At 35.1% G+C, this 25985-nt stretch overlaps 2 protein-coding genes across 2 annotated transcripts in view; both read right to left on the reverse strand.

Annotated features, from left to right (window-relative positions):
• Window positions 1-22070, reverse strand: part of LOC132110405 (tyrosine-protein kinase Mer-like) — a 28222-nt gene extending 6152 nt beyond the window's left edge. Inside the window, exons 1-11 of the mRNA XM_059516975.1 lie at window positions 21786-22070; window positions 19765-19784; window positions 18077-18404; window positions 17788-17888; window positions 17531-17701; window positions 9843-9929; window positions 9391-9506; window positions 8903-9083; window positions 7619-7764; window positions 3579-3714; window positions 1148-1289 (exon numbers count right to left, since the gene is read on the reverse strand). Coding sequence (XP_059372958.1) covers window positions 1148-1289; window positions 3579-3714; window positions 7619-7764; window positions 8903-9083; window positions 9391-9506; window positions 9843-9929; window positions 17531-17701; window positions 17788-17888; window positions 18077-18404; window positions 19765-19784; window positions 21786-21889 — 1532 coding nt within the window. The 5' untranslated portion in view covers window positions 21890-22070. The remainder of the gene's footprint in view (window positions 1-1147; window positions 1290-3578; window positions 3715-7618; window positions 7765-8902; window positions 9084-9390; window positions 9507-9842; window positions 9930-17530; window positions 17702-17787; window positions 17889-18076; window positions 18405-19764; window positions 19785-21785) is intronic.
• A 989-nt stretch (window positions 22071-23059) lies between these two features.
• lhcgr (luteinizing hormone/choriogonadotropin receptor) overlaps window positions 23060-25985 on the reverse strand; it is a 70831-nt gene continuing 67905 nt past the window's right edge. The window contains exon 14 of the mRNA XM_059516976.1: window positions 23060-24897. Within this exon, the coding sequence (XP_059372959.1) occupies window positions 23697-24897 (1201 nt within the window). The 3' untranslated portion in view covers window positions 23060-23696. The remainder of the gene's footprint in view (window positions 24898-25985) is intronic.

Below are 25985 nucleotides of genomic sequence, written 5' to 3' on the forward strand. Positions count from 1 at the left end.
TTTTTCTGGAAAACAATTTGTATTATTTTTTTTCTCAGCGTAACCAGTAAGCTTTACCAAAAAAAAATAAACAAATAAAAATGTGCTAATTGACTGATGTCAATCAGTTATATCAACACAAAACCAAAAATAACCAGCAAAAACTATGAAACTTCTAAGCTGCTCTTTTCAGAATAAATATTATTATTATTAATAAAGACCAGAAAGCAACTGGCTCCTAAAATGCAAAAGAAATTAAATGCATAGCTGAAAAGTAGGATTTCTTGCACATTTATTTTGTCTCCTTTTGAACTGGGATTAAGTAACTATATATTTAAACAATATAAATGTTTTTTTTTTTAAATGTTTGCCTTTAACTAGACAATGGCAAAGCAGACATTTCATTAACCCTGGTTTGACAGCATACAAATACTAAGTTTCCTGTCTGTCTTCAATGCAGATTAGCTTTATTTATGCATCCTTTGCAGCAATTTCAGATGCAGTCTAACAGACCTTAGACAGTTAACATTCAGTAAGCAACAGTGGATCTTTAACCCCAAAAGCACCACAGTAAACGACTGGTGAAGTCAGCCAGATGTTGTTAAAGGATTCCAGAGAATGAAGGAGGAGATGTTGTCTTCAGTCTCACTTACAAAAACAACCAGACGTAATTTGAAGCTCTTTGCTCAGTGCTGCTTTGGCCAGCTCTGTCCTCCATAATTTTGTTTTACTAAGAAGCCATGCTGTTTTTACAGACCAACTTCCCCCTTCTTTTCTTTCCTGAAGCCTTTAATTTCTTGCCCCGAGTACATTCAGATAAAGGTACTGTGGTTTCTAAAATAGCCCTTGTTTTTCAGATTTGTTCTTGGAATGAAAATCCCACAGCACTGTGAGATTTAACAACAATTACAGCAATTAAACCTTGAGGGATAAAATTAAGTAGTGGGATTGCAAAATGCATTTAAGAAAAACAATGCATACAGACACCCAAGCCGGTTATTAAATGAAAGTGCATTTAAATGCATTATTATGATTTCAATTTTATTTTATGAACATAAATGTAATAATACGAACTGATGAATCATGCACAATGAGACCAGGAACTGTTCAAGTAAACAACTTTGATTTCATGTTGACTACGAAAAGGAGAAATGACAAAAGAACTTACTGCAAATAAGAGCGATTGTGCAACCATACGGCCGTGAACATCAGAATCAGCAACAGACAGAAACTGCAAGCAACTCCAAGAACGATGTATGCAGAGTCAGAGCGACTGGGAAGCGGAGTCGAGGACGGAGACACGGGCAATTCTGAAAGCAAAACACACATGCATTAATAAACAACAGCATTAACAGTAAGACTGGCATATGTACTTTTAACTACAGTCAGCATTACAGCGTGAGTTTTTCCTCTGGTAACTCATTCATCAAACGGTTGATGATGTGTCCTTTGTTCATGACCCTCTTTTGGTCCAAAATGTTGAGACAAGAGTGATTTAACATCCCTCCTGACTGCTCCAAGAGTCTACTGTTTGTAATTAACCGACTGCATTTTATAAAGGTTTTTAAATATATAATCTACTTGAAAGGTTTCTTAGAGAAAACTATGCATGTGTCCACTACAATTAATTTACAAATCAAGACAAGAGTTCAGCAGGATGACTTCCTGAGTAAAGTCATTCGGGGTTTCCTGCAGTGCTTTTGAATGTAATATTATATATTACATTAAAACTGATTCCAGGAACTGCATTCAAATTGCAATGAACCACATTTTTAAGTTGGTAGATCTTTAACAAAAAAAGCTGCCATTTTCATGTCTAGAAAATATGAACACATTAAAGCACCTTCTTGGGTAATAAAAATTATATAAGTGTGAAAACCGGTGTGAGCAGGGCCGTAGCTGGGGTCAGCGGGGCCCCGGTGAAGGTTGTACCAGTGGGCCCTGTTTGAAATTGTTTAATTTGTATGTTCGTTTATTTTTATTTATTTGTGCTATTTACACAATGTTTAAGTTTTTTTCAAGTTTGTAGGTGTCAAGGTACAGAAACCAAATAATTACATGTAAAATAGCACTGGATAGTCTTCAATATAAAGATGAAATATACAAATCAAACCTACATTTATTCAGACACCTTCAACATTTCTCACATTATTACAGTTTTGCTATATATATATATATATATATATATATATATATATATATATATATATATATATATATATATCAAAAATTATATCTGGTGTCTGAATAATTTTTGGTTTGACTGTTAAAACTACAAAGTAATTCAGTCAAGAGCAGTGAGTGATTTTCATTTTCTTGGATTAACATTACAGCAGCCAGTCGCTAAATTAGGCGCGGTCACTTTAAGAGACGATGAACGCATCCAATATAATACACATCCCATTTTTTCCTTAACTGTTTACTTTCACTTAAGAAATAACTGACAGTTTTTTCTAGCATAATTTCCAAGGTGGATATTTTGACATACTTTGTATGTATTTGTCGGCACAAGAGCAAAAATAAGCAAATTCGGTGTTCAAGTGTTTTGAGACGCCTTTCTCTGCGTGAACCCTGAACACCAGAACACCACGGTACTGAATTGGAGTCTTTCACATTTTTTTGTTTGTTCAAACTGCGATCTGTATTTGTTCGTTCAGGTGCAGGAGGGACTTCGAGGAGAACTTCGCAGAAGAGAGCTCGGTTCAGTGTCGCTGTCCGTGATACGCGGCTCCCGATCTCTCTCATGCGCAGTGCGCACCGAACACAGCGCGCGAGTAAGTCTTGTTTTTGGATGCTTTAATGTTTAAATCGACAAGCTGTAAGGCTTAAAAACACGTGAAAAAGATAAGCTTTCGTGACGATGCGCAGCAGTGGCCCGTCAACTGTCCTGAGCATCTTTTTAGGCTGGCCTCAGCCAGTCGGTTATATAAAATATCAAGGTGAAAGTCATCATAGCTTGCTTAGTATAGACCCAGCTCCCAACCCAACTTTGAGAATAGATTAACGGCAATATTTTTTTATCGCCCGATAAGAGTCTCACGTTAACGGAGCACGTAAACGCCGATAACGTCCCACCACTAATATATATATATATATATATATATATATACACACACACATATTATATATATATATATATATATATATATTTATATTTATTTATTTTTTGTCACACTAAATACATATAAATAAAATTGTCACACTATAAATAAAATTATATATAATATTAATTAAATAATAAATAAATGCACAGCGGACATCAGTTACCTGGGACAATAGAACAGAATTATACAGAACATAATCAAGAAAAACAAACAATATATAAAAAACAAGTCATATAAATAGTACAATATAAATAGTATAATAATATAAGACAAAAAATTACATTTAAATAATAAAAAAAATTGAATTGAAGTAATAATATAATATAAGAAATTATGTGAAAATATATATAAATATAAACAATATAAAAATAGTCAAAGCCTTACAGACTGGTAAATATCACTATTTTTATTTTATTACTTATTTATTAATCTGCAGTGTCACTGCTTTGCTATATAACATCTTCCTAACAGGTGAAGGTTCTAGCATCGACTCACCAGCGTCTGGAACAAAGAGCCAGAAGCGTGATCTTCTGCTCCCGCAGCCGCTCTGAGTGCAGGCCACCACCTCCACACTGTACGTGGTGTTGAACATCTGCAGCATCACCGCGGCCTCTGTGCTGATGCTGTGAATCTAAAAACACACATTTTCACATACACTTTACATATATATATATATATATATATAAATATAACCTGCAGAACAAAATCACTGTACAGTCGAAAGTCTAGTACAGAGCAGTGTGAATTTCCATGCTGGTCTAAGCTGGCTTATACTAGTCTAGCATTCAGACGGAAGCATCTTAAGGTTACCTGATCATCCATATCTATATGTATATGTGTGTGTGTGTGTGTGTGTTTGTGTATGTATGCATGCATATACATACATATACATACATATACATATATATATATATTAGCATCAAATATGATCATCAGGCTTTTTAGGAAAGCTAATTTGTTCATCTCTCAATCATCATTGTACTGCACTGCATTAAATGTATTGATCATAAAACTGAGCATCTAAATACATTCTTACTAAGACAATATTTGGAGATATAGACTGACAACTGGTATTTATATGCATTTTATGCAATTATCTGCTGTACTGTTATTAAGATCTCATAGATTTACATTATAAACTATCAGAATTTCATGTTTTTGGACATATAAATATACAGGGTTAAACTAGTTAACTAACATCGTGGGTTAACCAGCACAGCAGCTTTTTTAAATACTATAAGCCACTCTTTCAAGTTCTTCCTCCTTCAATTTAAAATTTGACAATATTACACAGGAATAGTTTAGTATTACAGGAAAGAAAATCCTTTTGTGTGAAACCACACCAAAACAACGTGTGAAAAACAAACTTAAAGGCTTGCTGGAAAAAGGGAAAAAGAAAAAGGAGAAGTTGTTTTCATGAGCCATGTGCTTGCGTGATGCAGGAAGGTTAACACACACACACACACACACACAGATGCATGTGATACATCAGCACCATGCTGATTGCGTAAAGTTGCCATTGTCACTCTTGTTCCTAAAACTCTCAGACATGCTGACACTTCCACAAATACCATCCTTTTACATCCACAAATTAAAAACGCCATCTGCAGTTCTCCAAAAACAAGAAGTGAATCGTCCTAGGGGCCCTGAGAAGTACACATGGTGTGGTTTAGGGTATTTAGGGTGTGTGCATATAAATGTCTGCTATGCCTCTAGTCAGATTTACACTGCAATTAAAAAAAGTTTTTTTCTAGTCAATCCTTCCTTCAACCATAAACCCCAATGTCCTCCAGGTGTCTCAGGTGAACGTTTTAATGATTATTTGTCTAGCTTACATAATGGCTTCCTATTTTTTTTACAGGTCCTGAAGTTTTTCAAGGAACCCTTGATTGCTGTCATAAAAGCAAACTCAGCAGTTATATTTAAACCCAGCCAAAAACAACATACTTTTCAAACTCCCCTAGAAACTGATTGACTAAAGCACTCTCACTTACTGAATATAACCCTGATCACCTCCTACAGTGCATTAGTGTCTCAATCATCCAAGGATCTGCAGTGAACCGACTAAATACATATTATTTGGATTTCTTCAAGGGTTTAGGTTCAAAACCTAAATATATTCCCAGCTGTAATGCAAATGCACCTGTAATACAACATCTTGTTATTTAAATCAACTGAAGTATGCCAGGAACTGGATGAGAATTGCAAAACAGAAAAAAATTTACATTAGATTGCATTTAGTCATTTAGCAGACACTTTTATTTAAAGCAACTTACAAATGAGGATAATAATAGAAGCAATCAAAGATCAACAAGAGAGCGATCATACGCAAGTACTATAACAACTATCAGTTATCTTAACACAGTACACTACAAAGCAAAACAAATACAATTATATTTATTTTGATGTGAAAAAAATGACCCTTTACTAGAGTTATCGTTATTACTGTTAACTAAAAATAGCTAAAATAAAGGTGCAATAAATAAAAAAATATATAATTATTAAATGAAAAAACTAAACCAAACAATTCAACTAAATAAAATAAACTAATAGACAATTAGAAATGTTACCTTGGCCACTGACTGAAACAAGTTTAATCGACGCACTAAAATTGCTAACTGAAGACAAATTAAACACACTAAAACTGAAAAACAAAAGCACACACGCGCACAAAAAAAAAACTATTTTAAAATAACACTGCCCTACATGCTCTCAAAAAGTTTGATGAGATTAAAACTGGCAGACTTTTATGTGCACACTCTTGTAAATTTCTGTGATAAAGTATTTGTCAAAAACCTAATAATAAATGCAGGTCAAAATCATTCACTATTCTATGAGCAGATGTTATTTGAAGAACTATCTGGTGATTTTGTTGAGGGAGAGCAACAGGTGCTGGTCAGAGAGCAGCTGTGAGTGTGAATGCATGACACCCATTTCCAGTTACTGTTGTGTTCACAGTATGAGGTCACACAGGTCAGTCACGGCAGATTGTTAATCACAGACATTGATGCATCATCATTAAACTCCAGGTCACCCGGTGGTGAGTCAAGACAGACGGACAATAACAAATGACTTCTCCACACACTGTCGGTTTCCTGCTACCAGGCCAGAAACAGGAAGTACACATTGTCTACTAAATGCCATGCTGTTACAAAACCACTCCCATGTGATCACAGTTCACTGGTCACTGAAAAAAGACCACACAGGGCACTGAGAGGTGACTATAGGCACATGCTCAGTGTAAAAAAACAAGCGCAGATTTCTCAACTAACTTCTTGTTAAACAGCTGGCCTTGAAAAGAATTCTAGTCACACATACAACCCTATATGGGTCAAAAAAGAAAAATTGTACTTGCGGTGGAGAAATGACATACTTCTCCTTTACACAAATAGCTCAACCAAAAATGAATGTTTCTTGAAAAGGCCATCCGAGATGTAGACGAGTTTACATCGAGTTTACAGATTTGGAGAACTGTATTACCAATGGATGCTCTGTACTGAATGGGTGCCGTCAGAATGTGTATTACTTGTGGATTATTGTGATGTTTTTATCAGCTGTTTGGACTTTCATTCTGACGGCACCCATTCACTGCAGAGGATCCATCAAGGAGCAAATGATGCAATGCTACATTTCTCCAAATCTGATACAAATCTCCAAATTTTGGGGTGAACTACTGCTTTAACAAATGTCAGACATCGCTAACTGACTGCAAAGATAAAAGCATAACATCATAATGAAAACATCTGCTTATGAGGCTTTCAATAATACAGCTGAACTCAAGCAGGCTGGCATGCTGAAGGAAGCTGTAAAAGTGAATGATGTCAGTCTGCCGCTTTCATCTAAGAAACAAGAACAGCTGTTTTATCTTAAATTCTCGAGCTAATTTCCTCACAGCAGGTGAAAGTGACTTGCTATCTCAGATCCGAAAAAGCAGTGGTCTGTGGAGCACTACTGAGCAAAACACTGCTCTGGGCAACTTGGGACAAACTTGGTGAGCTGAGCAATAAAAATAAATGGTTACATCCAGGATATCTAGATACTATAAAGTCTCTTTAGGGGGTTTTTGCTGTTATTCTATTAAATTATTTCCAATCAGACAGAACAGATGTGAGAACGTTTACTTCAGTTGTGTTATTTTAGTATTCCTTTAAAATTTTAGTTAATATTTTCAATTAATTTTATTTGTTTTTATTTTATTATCAAAGTTTTAGTTATTTTGTTAATTTTTATGTAAACAAATGTCTATATATTTTTTTTTTTTTTCGTTTTTAGTTTTATCGACAAAAAAGCAGTGATCAGTTACAGAATCTGAAATATGAACTCTCTATACATACAGTACAAGCTGTGTCAACATTGGGATTCTAATGATTTTAAACTGATTTCTAAATAAAATCAGGAAAATTTGAGTTTTGTGAGTGAAAGAGAAGCAGAAGAGATGACTGTTTCTCAGTTATTTATGTTTAATAAAATAATTTTGTTAGTACAAAACAAAACACAAAATACACAAAACAAAATTTCCAAACCCAATTACTAACCTTGTTTGTACGGGTTCCATGTTTAATTGTGACATCATATCCTTGTAAGATTCCATTCAGTTTGTCCGGGGGCGGAGCTTCCCATCGGATCATCAGCATGGAATTGTTCACATGAACAGTCAGGTTTTGGGGAGATTCTGATGGAACTATAAAATTTGGAACAAATTCGATGGAACAATAAAAATGTAAATAAAATTACATAATTTCATTTCAGTTAAATTATCTTTTTGAGCAGCATGCAGAACAGACAAAAAATACTTCACATACTTAATCTAAGAAGGCTTTTTCTTGTCTAGACTGTAAAGATATGAAGGCATACAAGGACCTTCCAAAAATAAAATAATGAAAATAATAAAATAATGGTTCCCATGCAGAAATTCTAAAGAAGAAAGCCATTCTGAGAAATTAAAAACACTTTTGTTAATTGAAATGAAGCCGAAATAAAATATAATATAAATATCAGAAGAAAAAGTAAACAAAAATAGAAGCAATTGAAATATGTTTAAGTTGAAGCAATAACTCAACAAATTGGAAACAAATAAAAACTAAAACTGAAATAATAATAATAATATTACATTAAGTATATATATATATATATATATATATATATATATATATATATATAATTGTTTAGTTTTTTTTGTTTAAGTAGTAGTACTCACTTTTAGATTGTATTAAATTAGAAGTACAGTATCGCGTAAAACACGATGTTTATCAGAGACTAAAAGTATCCTTCACTGTTAGGAATACAGAGGAAGTCCTTCACGGACACAACCCACAGGAAAATCCTTTCTAACTACCAGCCCACTCCCATTCCCACATGGCATTCGGAAAACTCTTGGATAAAGACATAATTATCTTCCTCCAAAATGTTACTTCTCCTTTTGACTCTTTCACATTTAGCTTCATCTTCCATTTCCAGTGTGCAGATTTAACTGGAAGTATTACATTAGTGACTTCTAACATCGCTTTACTTTTTCAACACTGATAATCAGAAATGTTTCTCGAGCAGTAAATCATCATATTAGAATGATTTCTGAAGGATCATGTGACACTGAAGACTGGAGGAATGATACTGAAAATTCAGCTTCGATCACAGGAATAAATTACATTTAACAATATATTACAATAAAAAATGTTATTTGAAACTGTAATAATATTCCACAATATTACTGATTTTACTGTATTTTTGATCCAATAAATGCAGCCTTGGTGAGAAGAATAAAAAAAAAAGATTTACAAGTAGTGCAGGAATTTGCTCCAGGTTTATCTGAGCAGACTCACCGCCCTCTGTGGTGTTACTCTGGACCCAGACACTTGGCGGGGACGACCCGATCTCATTGGTGCAGGACACGCTCATGTTGTACCAGGTCATGGCCTTGAGGTTGGTGATTTCATACTGGAACAGAGGCATGCGTGTGAGGTGTGCGGCAGTGGGGCTTCCAGGCTCCAAAAGCTCTCGCACCTGGAAAAGATCAAGGGTAACACATTTATTATTTGTTCTAACAATCTACAATCATCATTTAGAAGGGGTGCTGTTACTTTACCAAGTGATCAGAATTATGATCAATGTGGTGGATGTTAAAATGGGTGCAGGATCTTATACTGAAGGGTCATATCTATTTCCTTAAAAGGTAAAATTGTAAAGTTTAAACCTGGTTAGAGAACCAAGCAATAAGAAATAGTCCCGAACTGAACACAATGTTCTGCAGAGGTTTCATCACAATGCAGTGGCCTTGCACAAGTAATGTTGATTCTTTTGTCCTTCTTACTGTGATGGAGCATGTGCTGAGAGGAGAGAAGCCGTCGTGTCCCGGTGTCCAGCTTATGAGGAGTTTGTTGGCCTCACGTTTTACTACTGTGACATTTGACACTTTGTCAGGAAGCTCTAAAAAAAATATATATATGTGACATTTTACAAATCTTTTACTTGTTGTTTTTTTACTGAAATGAAACAGAAATAAAAATATTAGACGAAGAGCTTGAAAATTAAAAAATTCGTCTTAAAATTTTTTATAGTACTAAAATAACTAAAATGAATATAAAAAGAAAATGACTAAAGTGACTAAAATTTTAATCAAAACTGAAAATGTAAAAAACATAGCATATAAATGAATAGAATAGAATAGAATAGAATAGAATAGAATAGCATAGCATAGCATAGCATAGCATAGCATAGCATAGCATAGCGCTACAAAAACCCCTGATCTCAGATTGGCTTTACCTTTGACATTGATGTGAGCTTCTTTGGATACTGTGAGGCCTTTCACATTGTGAGCTTCACAGCTGTACTGAGTGGGTGCATCAACACCTGCACAGAACAAAAATGACAACATTTAGCTTACTTTAATATCCAGGTACTAAAAGTACTGTCTGTGCATTTTTTTGGGGGGGGGGGGGGTTCTGAAGAATGAAAACATTCATCTCTCTTGTTTGACCAACCCAACATGTGAATATCTAGCTCAACCAACTGTGTTAAATTTGGGGAGGAACAACCCTTTTGGCTGAACAATGACAAAATGGGAGCCTGTTTAGGAAGAATCAGTGGTGCTCGCAAACTATTATTTTTATCATTACTGAACTGTTTTCAGCATTGATAATAATCAGAAATGTTTCTTGAGCAGCAAATCGGCATATTAGAATGATTTCTGAAGATCATGTGACACTGAAGACTGGAGAAATGATGCCGGAAATTTAGCATTGCATCACAGGAATAAATTCCTTTTTCAAAAACATTCAAATAGAAAAAAGCTATTTTAAATGGCAAAAATATTACTTTTTTACTGTATTTTTGAACAAATAAATGCCGCCTTGTTGGACATAAGAGACTTCTTTCAAAAAGATCATACCACACAAACACTAACATATCTGGAAACCATCTTGGATGTGAGTTTTGCACAACTAACTGTACATATATATTACAACAGCACTTGAGTTAGTGCTTTTCAATGCTTTACTCATCTAACATGAACTCTCGGGGGCACATTCTCAGCTAAAACTGACGTGTGATTAATTAGATGTAGAATCAGATTAATTAGCATCTAGTGGCTACATCATGGTGTTACAGATGATTTTGAATATGAATGGGTCTCCTCAAATTAATAATTTTACATGTATTTATTTAGGTTTTTATCTTGGATTGACTATGTATACAAGTAAAGAAAGAATCCTAGTAGTATCCCTGGAACAAATTATAATATAAAACCTGGTAAATAGGATGCAAAACCACGTAACTTTCACCGCCAGCGTGTGGCACAGTACGATTCTTTCAGTGGCACTCCATGCCAACACTCCAGTCCCACTCTGAAACAAGCCCAATCATAATATCCCTTTTGTGCGAGTGCATTTCAGAGCCGCGGTCACAAAGGACACATTGCGTCCCCCAACAAGAGTTGACAGGAAGCTGCTTGTCTGGTTGTTGACATGCTTCTTAGTACTAAACGTGTCTATCTCTGACTGTCAGAGGGACAGATAGTGCCTCCGTTCTCAAGCGACTGAACCATGCTAATGAAACCACGTCTGGAAAGAGATACAAATTTAAATAATAGATTGAGGCTAGGAATAATTACAGGTTCAGTCTAGACATGGAAAAGCAAGGATTCTTGAATATAAACTTTCCTAAATGATACCTACTTTGCTGAAACCAACTCACAGGGATGTTTTGCATGAATTATTCTCCTCCCTTAAGAAGACTTTTTCTGCCTCTTACCCAAAGAAGATTTAGTTAAAAGCAATGTACAAAACAACATGTCAGGGAAACTAATCAAATCGAAAAGAGTTGCCTAGGTTTAAACTATGAAATAAACTATTCAGTTTGAAATTGCACAGAAACGTCATAAGCCAAAGCCCAGCTCAAAAAGGGATGTTTTGCAAAGTTAAATTCATATTTTTAGCTTTAGTTCATCAGAAAAATGACTGATCTCCAAACTCCTTTAAATGAGTCAAACTGACTAAATTTAGAAGATTTACCAAAAAAAAAAAAAAGCTACAAAAACCCATGGTTACAAAAAAAACATGCATGCAGGCTGGACAGATTGTATTTCTGTATGTGTGCCAGGATGTATACGCTAGATTTCTGATGGCCTGTAATTATGGGGTTTGGAGAACAGCCATGCTAGCAGGCCCTGAATACGGATGCAACAAAATTGCAACATTTTATCAGAACACAAAAACAAAAAACATCACAATTCAAATTTTCACACCAAGAAGGGCCTAGCACACAGCATAACACCTACAAAATATCTCAACAATGCTCTGAGCAGCTACTTAGTAACAACTCAGTATACAACAGCAACACACTATCAACCATCCAGCCATTTCTTTTTTTTTTAAGTTTTTGAATAGTTAGGAAACAGTTTAGAAATCTAAAATGTTGGCTTGTTAACTTGTTATTAGGAGGGAATGAAGCATCTTTTATATTTTACATTTCAGTTGTGAGTCTAAACACAAGTAGCGCCGGTGTTTAATATGCTCTGAATGATTAAGCACATTCTCAGTGGCAGTGGTTTCGTAATAGCTTCACCAAACTCAGCATTTCTGTGCACATTTAGAAACTTGAGTGGTAATTACTGGCTAAAGTCCGCACATAAGAAACTGTCATATCCAGCTCAAACTAGTTCCCTCTTAATGGAAACACACATCACAGCATCAAGAGAAAGAATGAAAGTGTTTGTGTGTGCATTACGTAATGCAGTCATTGTGAGCCCGACAGGACAGTGAGTCCGAGTCCAACATGGAAAATCAGAGGCTTTATGTATTCAACACTGATTGAAACAATTTCAGTAAGAAATGACACTTTAAAAGCAGAAGTGAGGTGGAATGTAGTTTTACCACAATCCTAGAGAGCCTTTTTGTGCCCTACATACACAAGAGGTGAAAATGCACTTAATTCAATTTAGAAATTAACCTATCTGATCTGATTTTTTAACTGAATTGTCATATTCAGAGCCAGATAAAAGCCCTCTGGATGTGCATTTACAGATCTAAAATTAACTACATTGAACTACAAAAATGACCTTTTTTGTTTTTATACATGGTTATAAACTGTATTTTACATTACTGTTCTTCTTTTATTTGCCTAGAGCAATGTATTTAACACTAGCTATGTTTCCATCCACCCATATTTATACGCATTTAAAAAATGCTGGATGGAATGGGAAATGGCATAAATTCTAGAAATGTGCATTAAACTTGTGCGCTCAACTGAGAAGGATCAATTTCAATCCAATAAGAAAAAGTGCAAAAAATATGATGGAAACACATTTATCAAATAAATTACTCAAAGCACATCAAAAAAGACGTGAATTCGTAATGAGCTAACTGGACAAACCAGTGGATCGGACTCATTGCACAGCATCTGAAATGTTGTTTTGGTCAATCTGAAATTCCTGAGGCAAAGACTGTCATCAAAGTGGTTTAGTAATCACCTTCCAAAACCGTCTAAAACAACTGCATTCAAAACAGCAGGCATCTCTCTCTGAAAGCAAGATAACATGACCGTGTTTGGGGCATTTCATCTGCATACTGAGGTGCAAGGAATTTGTTTTTTTTTTTTTTTAAAAAAACACTGTTACATAACTTTTACTTACAATATCAACACATGAGAAGTAAATGAATAAATAAATAAACACTAAGAAAAAAACCTGACTAAATTAAAAATAAATACAAAATACAAAATACAAAGATACAAAATACAAAAAGCAAATGGAACAGTAAATGCACCACATACCAGAAAATGATCTGCATGGTTCAAGCATTAATATATATAAGAGCTATTTCCTTCAAGCAAATATGTTTCAATAAGTGCCCACTTCTGTTGAAAAAAGTCAGATTTTAACTGCAAGTCTGCTATCTTTTTCTCAATTATATGCATCTTTTTTCAGTGTTTGTGTCCATTCTTTCACAGTAGGTTCATGTACATTCATCCACAGTTCACAGTGTCATATACTGTAGGTTATACAAATGAGTGAGATTTACTGAACTGATCCAAATTGAAACCATCTAGCAAAAACAAAATAAATAAAGAATAAAAAAATACAGTGTGCATTGATACATCCCTTCCTAAAATGTTACTAATTTCCCTTTTAACCCACTGCCAATACAATAGTACTTTGGGACATTCCCAGAATATATGCACATAGTCCCCAAGAAATGTATTTTATATGCAGAAAGACCACCTAGCAACACTAACAACTCCTTAGCAACCATTCAGAACATTTTGAAGTAGAAAGAATGAAATATAAAGGATTTTCTTGTAAAACGTACTCCAATCATATTTCTGTTTTGAAAAATAACCTTTTACAGCGTAGTGTGGTTCTTCAGAAAATGCTCTGGTGCTTTTGAAGAGTTAAAAAGCACTTCACTTTCAGCTTCTTTAAAAGATCACAGATAGTATGCAGAACCAATAGGCTGATCTGAAGAACCTATAATGAAGCATGTTTCCATCTTAAAAAGGAACATGAACGAAAGTATAACAACTAAAATGGTTCCTGATGAGACGATTATTATTGTTGAACAAAGCTGCAAAGAAGCATTAAAAAGCCTTTATTTTAATGAGCTCTTGGCTCCAGGCAGCAAAAATTTGATCTGTCCGTTCATTTCGAGGCTCTGCAGGGACGCTGGGGCCCCTGAAAGAGGCTTTTGTGTGTGTTATATCACCACCGGGTGAGTAAACTTTAACCATAAAACTCCTGCTTTCATAATAACTCAGCTTTACGACTGTTGCCAAGAAACTGATAACCATACCTAAGAGATTAACCACAAAAAAAAAAAAATCTACATAATTGCTGAAACTGGTCACTGGTATCATGCTAGGGTATTCTGGGTAATGGCCAGGGCATTGCAATATGGTTGCTAGGATGTTCTAGTAAACAACAAGCCATCAATCTTTAACAAGACATGTAATTTAAGGTAGCACAGCATGGTATGAGATAGATGATGAGTTTGTTACAGTCGCGAAAAAACTGAAGTTAACTAAAACTTTAACCATAAAAAAATAATTGTTAAGTGAAAAAAAAAATGCTTGGCTTGTTTGCCAAGGTAACATTTCTCATTTTCATACTAAAATAACAAACGAATGCTAAATTAAAATGTAAAAAAAAAAAAAAATCACATATATCTATTTTGTAAAACTAATAAAAATCACTCAAAATAAAATTACAAAAAGATTGAACTAAAATTAAGATGAAAATAAAAAATATAAAATTTTACAGAAAACATTTAAGTGTCATATGACGCGATTTCAATTTTTCCTTTCTCTTTGGAGTGTTACAAGCTCTCGGTGCATAAAGAAGATCTGTACAGTTGCAAAGACTAAAGTCTCAAATCTGCAAAGAAAGAAGGCGTGGTTTCAGTAACCACAGTTAGTGTTAAGGGAGATGCTGTGTGTATCTAGGTAAAAGCAAAAGCACTTTATTTGGCCTTCTGAAAGTAGATGCATTTAGGAATCTTTAAGATTACTTACAACAGAACCGCAACACATTTTATGGATGACTGTTTCATGAACCTAGGAGAGGAGGTCATTCTGACTTTGCTACGACAATCTGGCGCTTCTGAATCAGTTACTGTAAGTATGTTTTGTTATTAGTTTAAGTATTTGATATTGACTGTGTGTGAGAGAGAGAGAGAGAGAGAGAGAGAGAGAGAGAGAAAGTAAAAGAGACATTACAATGGAGTCATCTAATGGTCTGTGGCTTGTGTACTGCAAACACACACGAGCTTCATCACTGTGTCTGTCACGCGACTCTGTTCCTCTTTCAGACTTGAACTGATGGTGAAACTAAATACATGATTAACTGTTTTTACATTTATTTTGAAAGAAGAAGCTGGCGATTATGGAAATGGGCATTACATTTCTGACAAGTGCTTGTGGTGTTCGGCCAATCACAATGAACTGGGTCAGCTGGCCAATCAGAGCAGACTGCTCGTCAACATATTCTGTTACACCACATACACAAAATAATGATCTTTAAAAACAGCATCATATGACCCCTTTAACAAAAACTACAATACTAAAACAACAAACAAACAAAAAATCTGTACTGGTAATTTTCAGTAATTTTACAGAAATTTCCGTTAACCATAAAAAGCAAAGCAATGAAGTACAAAATTTAAAATACAGGTGAAACATTGTGCCCTATTTTACTGTGATGTCAGTAATACTAAGGATCACACTGGTTTCCAGAGAGAAGCCTGTCGTCTCACCAAAAGATCAAGTTATGACATTCTGGTTAAAAATGTCATACAAAATTGTACAAAATCGTACAAAAATGTTACATTTAAACATGTATGAATGAATGGTTTACAGTAAGACTGATAACATTCATTCATAACATAGATAGGGTGAATTTCCCTTTCTTCAATCAAATGACTAATGTAATTATTACTCTTGATGTAATCAAAAAAGGAAATTACCCACAGTTTAAATCACTGCAGTCACGTGGTTCTCATTGTAATCAGACTGAGTCAAATGTTTGTCATCATCAGTAAATTATATCCCACTGACTTTGAAGACTTATTATTGTGAGTCGACACTAAACGCACAAACCAGCTTCACTAGCTTCCTGCAAGCTCAGTTACATTTCACAATATCTGTTATGTGCACATTTTCCATAACTGGAGAAAACAAAATACGCTGGATGATCTCAGCTGGGGACCTGCATGGGAATACATGGCCCTGCTTGGAATGTGAAACAGATTGCTTTTGAGAAAACTGGAAGTTGTAATCACTTTAGAAGCTAGGCAATAAAAATAGATTTAAGAGGTTTTATGACATCATCTGTTTGGAAAATAAATGCATAAGAGAGCTCTAGAGTTCAGATTGTTGCTAAGGCTCCTCACTGCAACACTGTCATTGAGAACTAACATAACTAAAATAAAAAAATTAATTAACTGAATAAAAGTTAAAAATGAAGATTATATGGAAAAATCAGTTAAATGAAAATTTGAAATGTTGCACTGACTGTAACTAAAACAATAACTGAAATAAAGCGAAACATAAATATTAAAAAACAAAACTAAAAAAAGAACAAACATGCAAAATATAAATATCAGACAAAAAGTTTTTAAATCACCAAAATAAAAACTGATATGAAGCTAAACATAAATAAATAAAAAACGTCAAATATAAATATTAGATGAACAAATACAATTAAAATAGCTAAATAAAAAGTAGAAGCATTGCCCCGAGTCCTAAAATGATTAAAAATTAAATTAAAATAAAGCTAAAAACAAAAATAAAAAAATGACAAAAACACAAATATAAATATATGGTGAAAAAACTTAGAAAAAATAGTCAAAAGTTAGGACAAATTCAAAATATATATAAATATAATGGTATATAAATAAAAATAAATGGTTAAAATAAATCAATTCAATCTATTTTTTTTGCAAATGCAATTTTATTAACACTTAAATAAGCTTAAAATCTTAAATATTTTTTATAATAGAAAAAAGATCTTTCATGTCTCCAAAACATGCAAGTCTTCACTCAACACTCGAAGTGTAATTAAAGTTTCAATTTCAATTGTTTTCTGTTGTTCAAAGTTACACCGACTAATGTTTTCCTGCAATAAGGATGTCGTGATTTACTAGAAGAACGGTTCATCGTGTTTTTGGTCATCTGTAACACAGTGCACTGAAAGGTCATTCAGTATCAACAGGCTCCTGGGAAAGTACAACCTTGTGGCAGAACTTCCAATTCTCAAAAAATTATCATGTGAACAACAAACCTATTACCATAACCTGACAAAAATCTTCAAAACAAATTCTTTCTGAACACTTTTAAGGCTTTTTGATTCTCTGCTATACTGATATCAAGATGTTAAGAAACGAAAGTATTTCTGAGTCGTCTTTCAAAGGAACAAAGTTCAAAAAGAGTGTCGAGGACCATAACTAAATCCCACATGTTCCTACCTTCAATGGTGATGATACTGGGAGATTGCTTGTGTTCTTCAAATCTCTTCCCTTTGTGGAGCCACGTAATGGTCACAGGGTTCGGAGGGCCGACCGCCTCACAGGTCAGTGTGAAGGGAGTGTTTCTCGTGATGTTCACATCGCTCGGCTGTATGGTGAAGGTCGGCAAGCCTGGATTTGAGTCAAATATGGCAGAACATCAATTGTCTAAAATGCACAAGCACGGGTTTGTGTCACCGAGTTGAAGGTTTACTTGCCTTCCACCTCAATAATGATAGGATTTGACTCAATTATCTTGTTAATGACACTGAGCCTGCAATGATATTTTCCAGCATCTGCTCTCTTCACACTTTTAATGCTGAAAGGCAATGTCAAAAGGCAATAAATGAAGAACATTTCTGACAATTCTTACAAAACAAAATATCCTGCAAAAATATCCTGATATAGTGCAAACTATAGGTTAATCTGTGAAATGGGCAGATTGTTCATCTGCCGAAGGCAATGATCTGCAAACATATTCTGGCAGATATTATTAGCCATAATTACCTCATAGTGGACAGCAGGATGACCGTCCCTTGAGTGTAGATCGCCGTCTGCATGCCATCAGGGATTTCCTTACCGTTCCTGAACCACAGAATATTCAGGTCCTGGTTGACGTCATTGATGTCGATGGAGCAGTTAAATTTGACCTCTGCCCCCTCTGACCGCTGGATTGTGCCCACGGTGGGTTTGAAGCGCAGCTTCTGGATCTCCTCCTGTGACAGATGTACGCTGCGGGCTCGTGCCGGGACAATCAGTGGCTCTGTTGCCTGTGTTGGCCAGAAAGAACGACCCTGCCTCGTCCAATGAGGTGACTCTCCCTGATGGACCACAGCTGCTTGAGCAAATATAAGCGTGTCAATCATGAGAGTGAAGATGTTTAACTAAACCTACATTTATCTGGAAATTATAAATAATATATATAAATAAAAAAGTAAAAACACTTTTAGAACTTTTAGAAATACTGTGACTTTCTCTCTCTCTCACACACACACACACACATATTTATATATATATATACAGTACAGACCAAAAGTTTGGACACACCTTCTCATTCAAAGAGTTTTCTTTATTTTCATGACTATGAAAATTGTAGAGTCACACTGAAGGCATCAAGGGCTATTTGACCAAGAAGGAGAGTGATGGGGTGCTGCGCCAGATGACCTGGCCTCCACAGTCACCGGACCTGAACCCAATCCAGATGGTTTAGGGGTGAGCTGGACCGCAGACAGAAGGCAAAAGGGCCAACAAGTGCTAAGCATCTCTCGGGGAACTCCTTCAAGACTGTTGGAAGACCATTTCAGGTGACTACCTCTTGAAGCTCATCAAGAGAATGCCAAGAGTGTGCAAAGCAGTAATCAAAGCAAAAGGTGGCTACTTTGAAGAACCTACAATATGACATACTTTCAGTTGTTTCACACTTTTTTGTTATGTATATAATTCCACATGTGTTAATTCATAGTTTTGATGCCTTCAGTGTGACTCTACAATTTTCATAGTCATGAAAATAAAGAAAACTCTTTGAATGAGAAGATGTGTCCAAACTTTTGGTCTGTACGGTATATAATTAATTATATACTTATATAATTATTATATATTACTAAAAATGACATACACACACACACACACACACACACACAAATACAGTTATTGGCAAAAATTGGTAAATATGATCAAAGAAGGCTGTGAAAATTCATCTGCATTGTTAATCCTTTTGATCTTTTATTTAAAAAAAAAAACAAAAAAAATCACAAAAATGTATTCTTTCATTGGATAATAAGAAATATTATTATGAAATAAATATTATTCTCTAATACACATTGGCCACAATTAATGGCACCCTTCTATTCAATACTTTTTGAAACTTCCATTTGCCAGTTTAACAGGTCTAAATGTTCTCCTATAATGCCTGATGAGGTTAGAGAACACAGAGACCATTCCTTCATCCAGAATCACTCCAGACCCTTTAGATCATTTCGTGTTGTTTTTGAGGTTTGTGTTTGGATTATTGTATGGTTGAATTATCTAAACATGGCCCATTATAAGATTTCTAACAGAGTCAGTCACTTACAGATTTTTTATTTGTTGGTATTTGATAGAATCCATGATGCCATGTGTCTAAACAAGAAGTCCAGGGCCTCCAGCAGAAATATAGGCCCACAACATCAAAAATACAGCAGTATATTTCATTGTACACATGGGGTACTTTTCATCTCTGTGTTCAACAAACCCATCTTGAGTGTTTGCTGCTGAAAAGCTATTTCTTTAGTTTCATCTGATCATATAAGCCAGTCCCATTTGAAGTTCCAGTCATGTCTGATATCTGAATATGCTTTATTCTGTTGTTGGATGAGCTAGGAGAATTTTTCTTGTAACCCTCCCAAACAACATGTGGTGATGTAGGTGCTGTTTGACAATTTTTTAAAGGTTTTCTGAACCAGAGACTCAACTATTTTCTGCAATTCTCCAGCTGTGATCCTTGGAGAGTCTTTAGCCACTTAAACTGATCTCCTCACTGTGCATTAGGGCGATATAGACACACGTCCTCTTCCAGGCAGATTCGTAACATTGTCTGTTGATTGGAAATTCTTAATTATTGCCCTGATGGTGGAAATGGGAATTTTCACTGCTCTAGCTCTTTTCTTAAAGCCACTTCACCAATTTGTGAAGCTCAATTATCTTTTGCTGCACATCAGAAATATATTCTGTTTTTTCTCATCGTGATGGATGATTAAGGGAATTTGGTCTTTGTTTTCCCTCCTCTTTATATTTCTGTGAAACAGGAAACCATGACTGGATGATTTCATGTTTATAATCACGCTGGAGTACTCAAAATTGTGAATATGAATGGGAATATAATTCAGAGATATTTTACTCATAAGAATTTCTAGGGTGCCAATAATTGTGTCCAACATGTATTTTAGAAAAACCTTTATTTCAAAATGATATTTCCCTCCATTTGAAATTCTTATTATCCAAAGAAAGGATACAATAAAAGATCAAAAGGATTAACAATGAAGATAAATTATCACAGCCTTCTTTGATCATATTTACCAAGGATGCCAATATTTTTTTAATATTTAATATTTTTCAATTTTTGAATATATATTTTTATTTAAATATCATTTTTTTTTAATTGTCTGTCTCTTCATGCAACTCCATCAAAAAGGTCCAATACATCTTAAATAACTTATGTATTATGCATAATTAAATGATCAGTTGCTGTAGAGTAGATCAGTGTTTTAGTGATAGCAACATATTTTGTCTTTAAGCCAAGAGCTAGAATGGAATGAACATGTTTCACTGCAGTGGTAACTCAGTTTCAATACTTACCAGTTCCTCTTATTTATTAGAAAATATTATAAATCACTTCATGTTTTATAGAAAATTACAAGTCATATAAACCAGTTTTCACAATGCCAATAAGAGCTGACAATATTTCAGATACATGAATGGACATCTTTAATTAATATAGATTTCTAAATAATAAAAGTCATACTAAAATGCAGTTTAAAACAACATTTAATCAACTTTTTTCAAAATGTTGTGTAACTGTATAGAAGGGAGTCATAAATACCACATCACTAATTTTGTTTTTGAATCACAATCTGTCAAGTTATTATGTCCAACCTATTCGTATAATAAAATAAAGATTTTATTTTTGACATTTAACAAAAAAAGCATCAACAACAGTGCTGCACAACAAACTATTAGGAATATCTACTGTGAGATTTCAGTAAAATCTCATCATTTATAGCTTTTTAACCACATGATCTAAATAGAGTCACAGACTAGTTTCTAAATCTTTACGAAACTAAGGTAGATTATTATCACAGCACTGTAATCCTCAAAACTTTACAATGAATAAAAGTCCATCAATTTTCACTATCTAGTTTGAGATCTACGTTGCATATCTGAAAAGTTAATGTCATATTAATCTTAAAAATGTATTCACATAATTTATATTTAGTAGCGTATAGGCCTACTTAAATATTTAAAGTGCATAAGTAGGCTAACAAATCACAGTTTTTCATGTAGAAAAGCAAACGTTTTGTGTTCCATTTAAAGATCCTGCGCATACTGTAAATCGTTTAGACCACACAAATCTCATCACATGCACAGGCTTTAACAGCACTTAATGAACTTTCTAAGGTTGCTGATTCACTTGCGTTTGAAGCATCCACAAAACATCACATGAACTTTAAGAAAATCGCACATCTTACCAGCTGTGAGTCTGACTGACTGCAAAAACAATCCGACGAGCACTGGAGTTAAAAAGCGCAACATCGCGGAGAGTCTTCTGCCTAAAATAAAGCCCATGGCACTTTCTATTCTTTTTCCTTTCTTCTAAGTGTGTCTGACAGTCTCACAGACGCATGAAGTAGAGTACGTGCAGATCATATAACATCTTCGCTGTTTTGCTCTGTAATGCGCGCGCATCGCCGTGATGGGCGCAGCTGATTCCACGCGCGCTACTGTTGGAGTGGAACGGACGGCACAGGGGTGTTACGAGATTTTCGGGTGCCATGACCTGAGTTACATGAATATTCATGAGTTTCCCGGACATGCGCGTGGAGCTGAGAATTTTAGTCCACGCTCCTTGAATCTCAGCAAATTTAATGGAATATTTCACCAAAATGTAAATATATGTTCAGCGTTGCGCAAACGTGATTCATAATTTCATAACAGTTTTATTGTTTTTATTAGTTTGCAGTGCACATTTTTGTTCATTCAAACTTTTGTGCAGCCGTCACTGAATGAATGATTGCATTCTTTGTGTTGGGATAAAGTACAGCAGACCTCAGTTAGCTGCATACATTGTTTTCAGTTCGATTTGTAGCAAATGAAGATTATCACAAGGTTTAAGGTTCCACTTGACAGTGAAGCCAAACATCCCAGAAAAACCAAAGTCGCCGTTTTTTTAGCTCGTGAATTATCCTAAGTATTTCATTTGCACGATCAATTTTACATAATAAACCTCATTATTCATCTAAAGGGGATGGTGGTTTCATCGGGGAGATGCCTTTGCGTCCTGATGCCTCTCTCGAATATACAGTATTACCCGATATGTGATGTTTTTGTTTGTTTACTAATCGTTAAACATTTTAAAATTAATATTTTAAAGTTTATTTTGAATGATTAACGGTAGAAATAAATACATTTTATTGTTCAACAGTATGACTAATCAACTTGCTGTTATACAGTGTTGTTGATATTTTAACTTTTTCCTAAATCATTTAGGCCTGGAAAAAAAGAATTATATATATATATATATATATATATATATATATATATATATATATATATATATATATATGTATATATATAAATTATGTAAATGCACTTTGAAATAAAATGTGAAAAAATGCTGTGACATTTAAATAAAAATGCAAAAATGAATGAATGAATTTACATGACTTGCCTATTAGGCAGTGTCAAAAACACTTCGTCTAGTTTAGGAATTCAAGTGCATAATAACAGACTACAAACAAGATTTTGCTTAAATTTTATTAGACCTCTAATACTACAGTAACTAAAAAACGTTCTTGTGATGTTCAAAACAATAGGCCTAGTTTTGAAATGTGTCCACAAAATGGCGCTATTCCACAGTGGCCCATATAAACCAGCTCAGACAATCAGACTGGAGTACGTTCTTCAAATATCAGTGATGGCAACTAGCTGAGTTATATAACAATATAGGCCTATACCTTAAATAAGGAAACTCTTTTCCACATTAAAAGACCTTAAACTGACAAATTAACTTTTTACAGCAATTATGTAAAACAACATTCATACAAAATTCAGGCAACCACTGGATAAAATGCTCTTGTAGCATGTGAAGAGTTTCTGAAAATGTCTAATGGTTCCCACCTTACTTTAAAATAAGAAAGATCTTGTAGAGATTGTCACATAATGTGGCTTTTTGATGCATCAAAAGCCTCTAGATTCTCTGTCAAAAGAGACATACGTCTTCTGAATTATAAGTCGATACATTTACAAATAAGAATGAAAATGAGTAGCATTATCCTCTGAAAACCAAATCATCTTCCCAGATAAGACTGAGCAAAGTTCAAGGGCAGATCACCAAGAAAATAATGGAATTACATGAGTCTGAATGTCCATTTCTCTACACCCTTTGCATCTGCGGTCGAGGTGTTACGTGAGGAAAGCTGGACATCCAGACAACAGCGCGAGGAGCTTTGGAGTTCCCATTGGAGCCGGAGCTGCTCTTGCTTCGGGTGACGTTCTCTGAGCAGTACGTCTTCATTCGGTACAAGTTGGCTTTGCTCTCACAGCAGCCCATGGAGCTCAGAAGGATGTAGGCATCCTTTCTGAAGGCCCTGGTGAAGATGGCATAGAGGAAGGGGTTTGTGCACGAGTTGATGGGGTAAAAAAGCACAAGGAGGATCTTCGAATTGGTCACTGTGATAAGCGGGACTTTGAAGGCCGCAGAGATGGCAAAAAACGAAATGGGAGCCATGCACAGAAAGTCGGTGAAGATCAGCACAGCCATGCGTTTGGCGATCTTGGCGTCGGCAGTGCGTCCAGGGAACTCTGGGTTGCGAACAGCGGTGTAGATGCGCACATAGCAGCCGCAAACCACCAGGAAAGCGCCGACGTTGAACAGCAGGAGGAGTATAATGTAGGCTTGGGATAAAGGCGTCTCGATGTCCATCGGCAAACACATGCTGACTTTGTTGTAGCTGCTGACGCCCATTAAGGGGAGGAGAGCCATTCCTAGACAAACCACCCATCCGACGACCATTATCGAAGCAGCGTGCCTCAATCCCAGACGTCGTTCCAACCGGAGAGCGTGTGTGATCGTGTGCCAGCGCTCTACAGTTATGGTAGACAGAGTATAGACAGATAGTTCGCCGCCGAACACCGACAGAAACCCGGCGATCCCGCATCCCGCTCCAGTTTGCCACTCGATAGCGTGCTGACTGTAATGCCCTCGTGTCATGAGATCCACGGTGGCGATCATAAGCAGATACACGCCGATGCAGAGGTCGGCGAAGGCCAGGTGGCACATGAGGAATTTGGGGACGGTCAGTTTGCAGCGGCTGGTAAATAACACAAGCAGCACGGTCAGGTTGCCGACGATGGCCAGAACGTTGATGAACCAAATAGCCACCCGCAAGAAGCTGAACCCGGCGATGTCCTCGCAGGGGTTGAAGGCATCGGCCTCTGGGCTGCACTGGAGAGCCGGTCGGTGACACTGGTCCAAGTCTGGGTAATGGAAGTCCATCCTGCCAAACCTGTCCTCAGCTGATGTGTATCCATCAATATCAGATGCAAGAGAATCATCAGAGGCGACATCAGATGGACTGAGAATGAGAAAACAGTCAGGTCACAGTGTGGTGAAAAATATGACACAATACTTTGCCTAAGTAGCTTTATATATGGGGCTATTATCTTTAAATAAAACGAATAAAATAACTAATAAAAACTTAAACGTGACCTAACAGAAAATACAAAATAAAAAAAATGAAGTTTTTTTTTTCATCCAGCTAGCAAGCAACATTGGTTATTTTCATTCTAAAATAATTTCATTCTAAAAAAATAATAAAAACTATATAGGCATATAAAAAAACTAATAAAATGATTAAGACACAACAAAATCCTAAAATGTTTGACTAAAATATAAATCAAGAGTACGGAGCTATAAAATCCATAAGGATTAAGTAGATCAGATGATCTGATCTCTGAAGAATTGGACTGAAATAAAATATGTGACCTTGGACCACAAAACCAGTCTTAAGCGTCAAATTTTTGAAAATTTAGATTTATAGACCATCTGAAAGCTGAATTAATAAGTTTTCCATTGATTTATGGTTTATTAGGATCAGACAATATTTGGATAGAACTATATGAAAATCTGGAATCTGAGGGTGCAAAAAAAAAAAAAATTGCCTTTAAAGTTGTGAATTCTTAGCAATTCATATTACTTATCAAAAAATTTTTTTTGAAACATTAACGGTAGGAAATTTACAAAATATCTTCATAGAACATGATCTTTACTTAATATCCTAAGGATTTTGGGCATTTAAAAAAAAATCGATAATTTTGACAAATACAATGTTGTTGTTTTTTTGTTTGTTTTTTGGCTATTGCTAAAAATATAACCCAGCGATTTAAAACTGGTTTTGTGTTACAGGGTCACATATATTTATATATACCTGCTGAAACATTGTAACAGATCTTGAATATTTTGACTAATAAAATCAGAAACAAATTACTCTATTTTTGAAATACGGCCAGATCGAAGAGCTATAAAATTCATATGGATTGCATAGGTCAGTCAATTTGGTCTAATCCTGATTTCCACTTTTTCCACTCTCGCAAGTTCAATGATACATGATACATTCTGAACACTTCCTCTTGTCATTATTATTATTATTATTATATAGATTTT

Source organism: Carassius carassius, chromosome 30 (genome assembly GCF_963082965.1).
Source record: "Carassius carassius chromosome 30, fCarCar2.1, whole genome shotgun sequence".
NCBI classification, from domain to species: domain Eukaryota; kingdom Metazoa; phylum Chordata; class Actinopteri; order Cypriniformes; family Cyprinidae; genus Carassius; species Carassius carassius.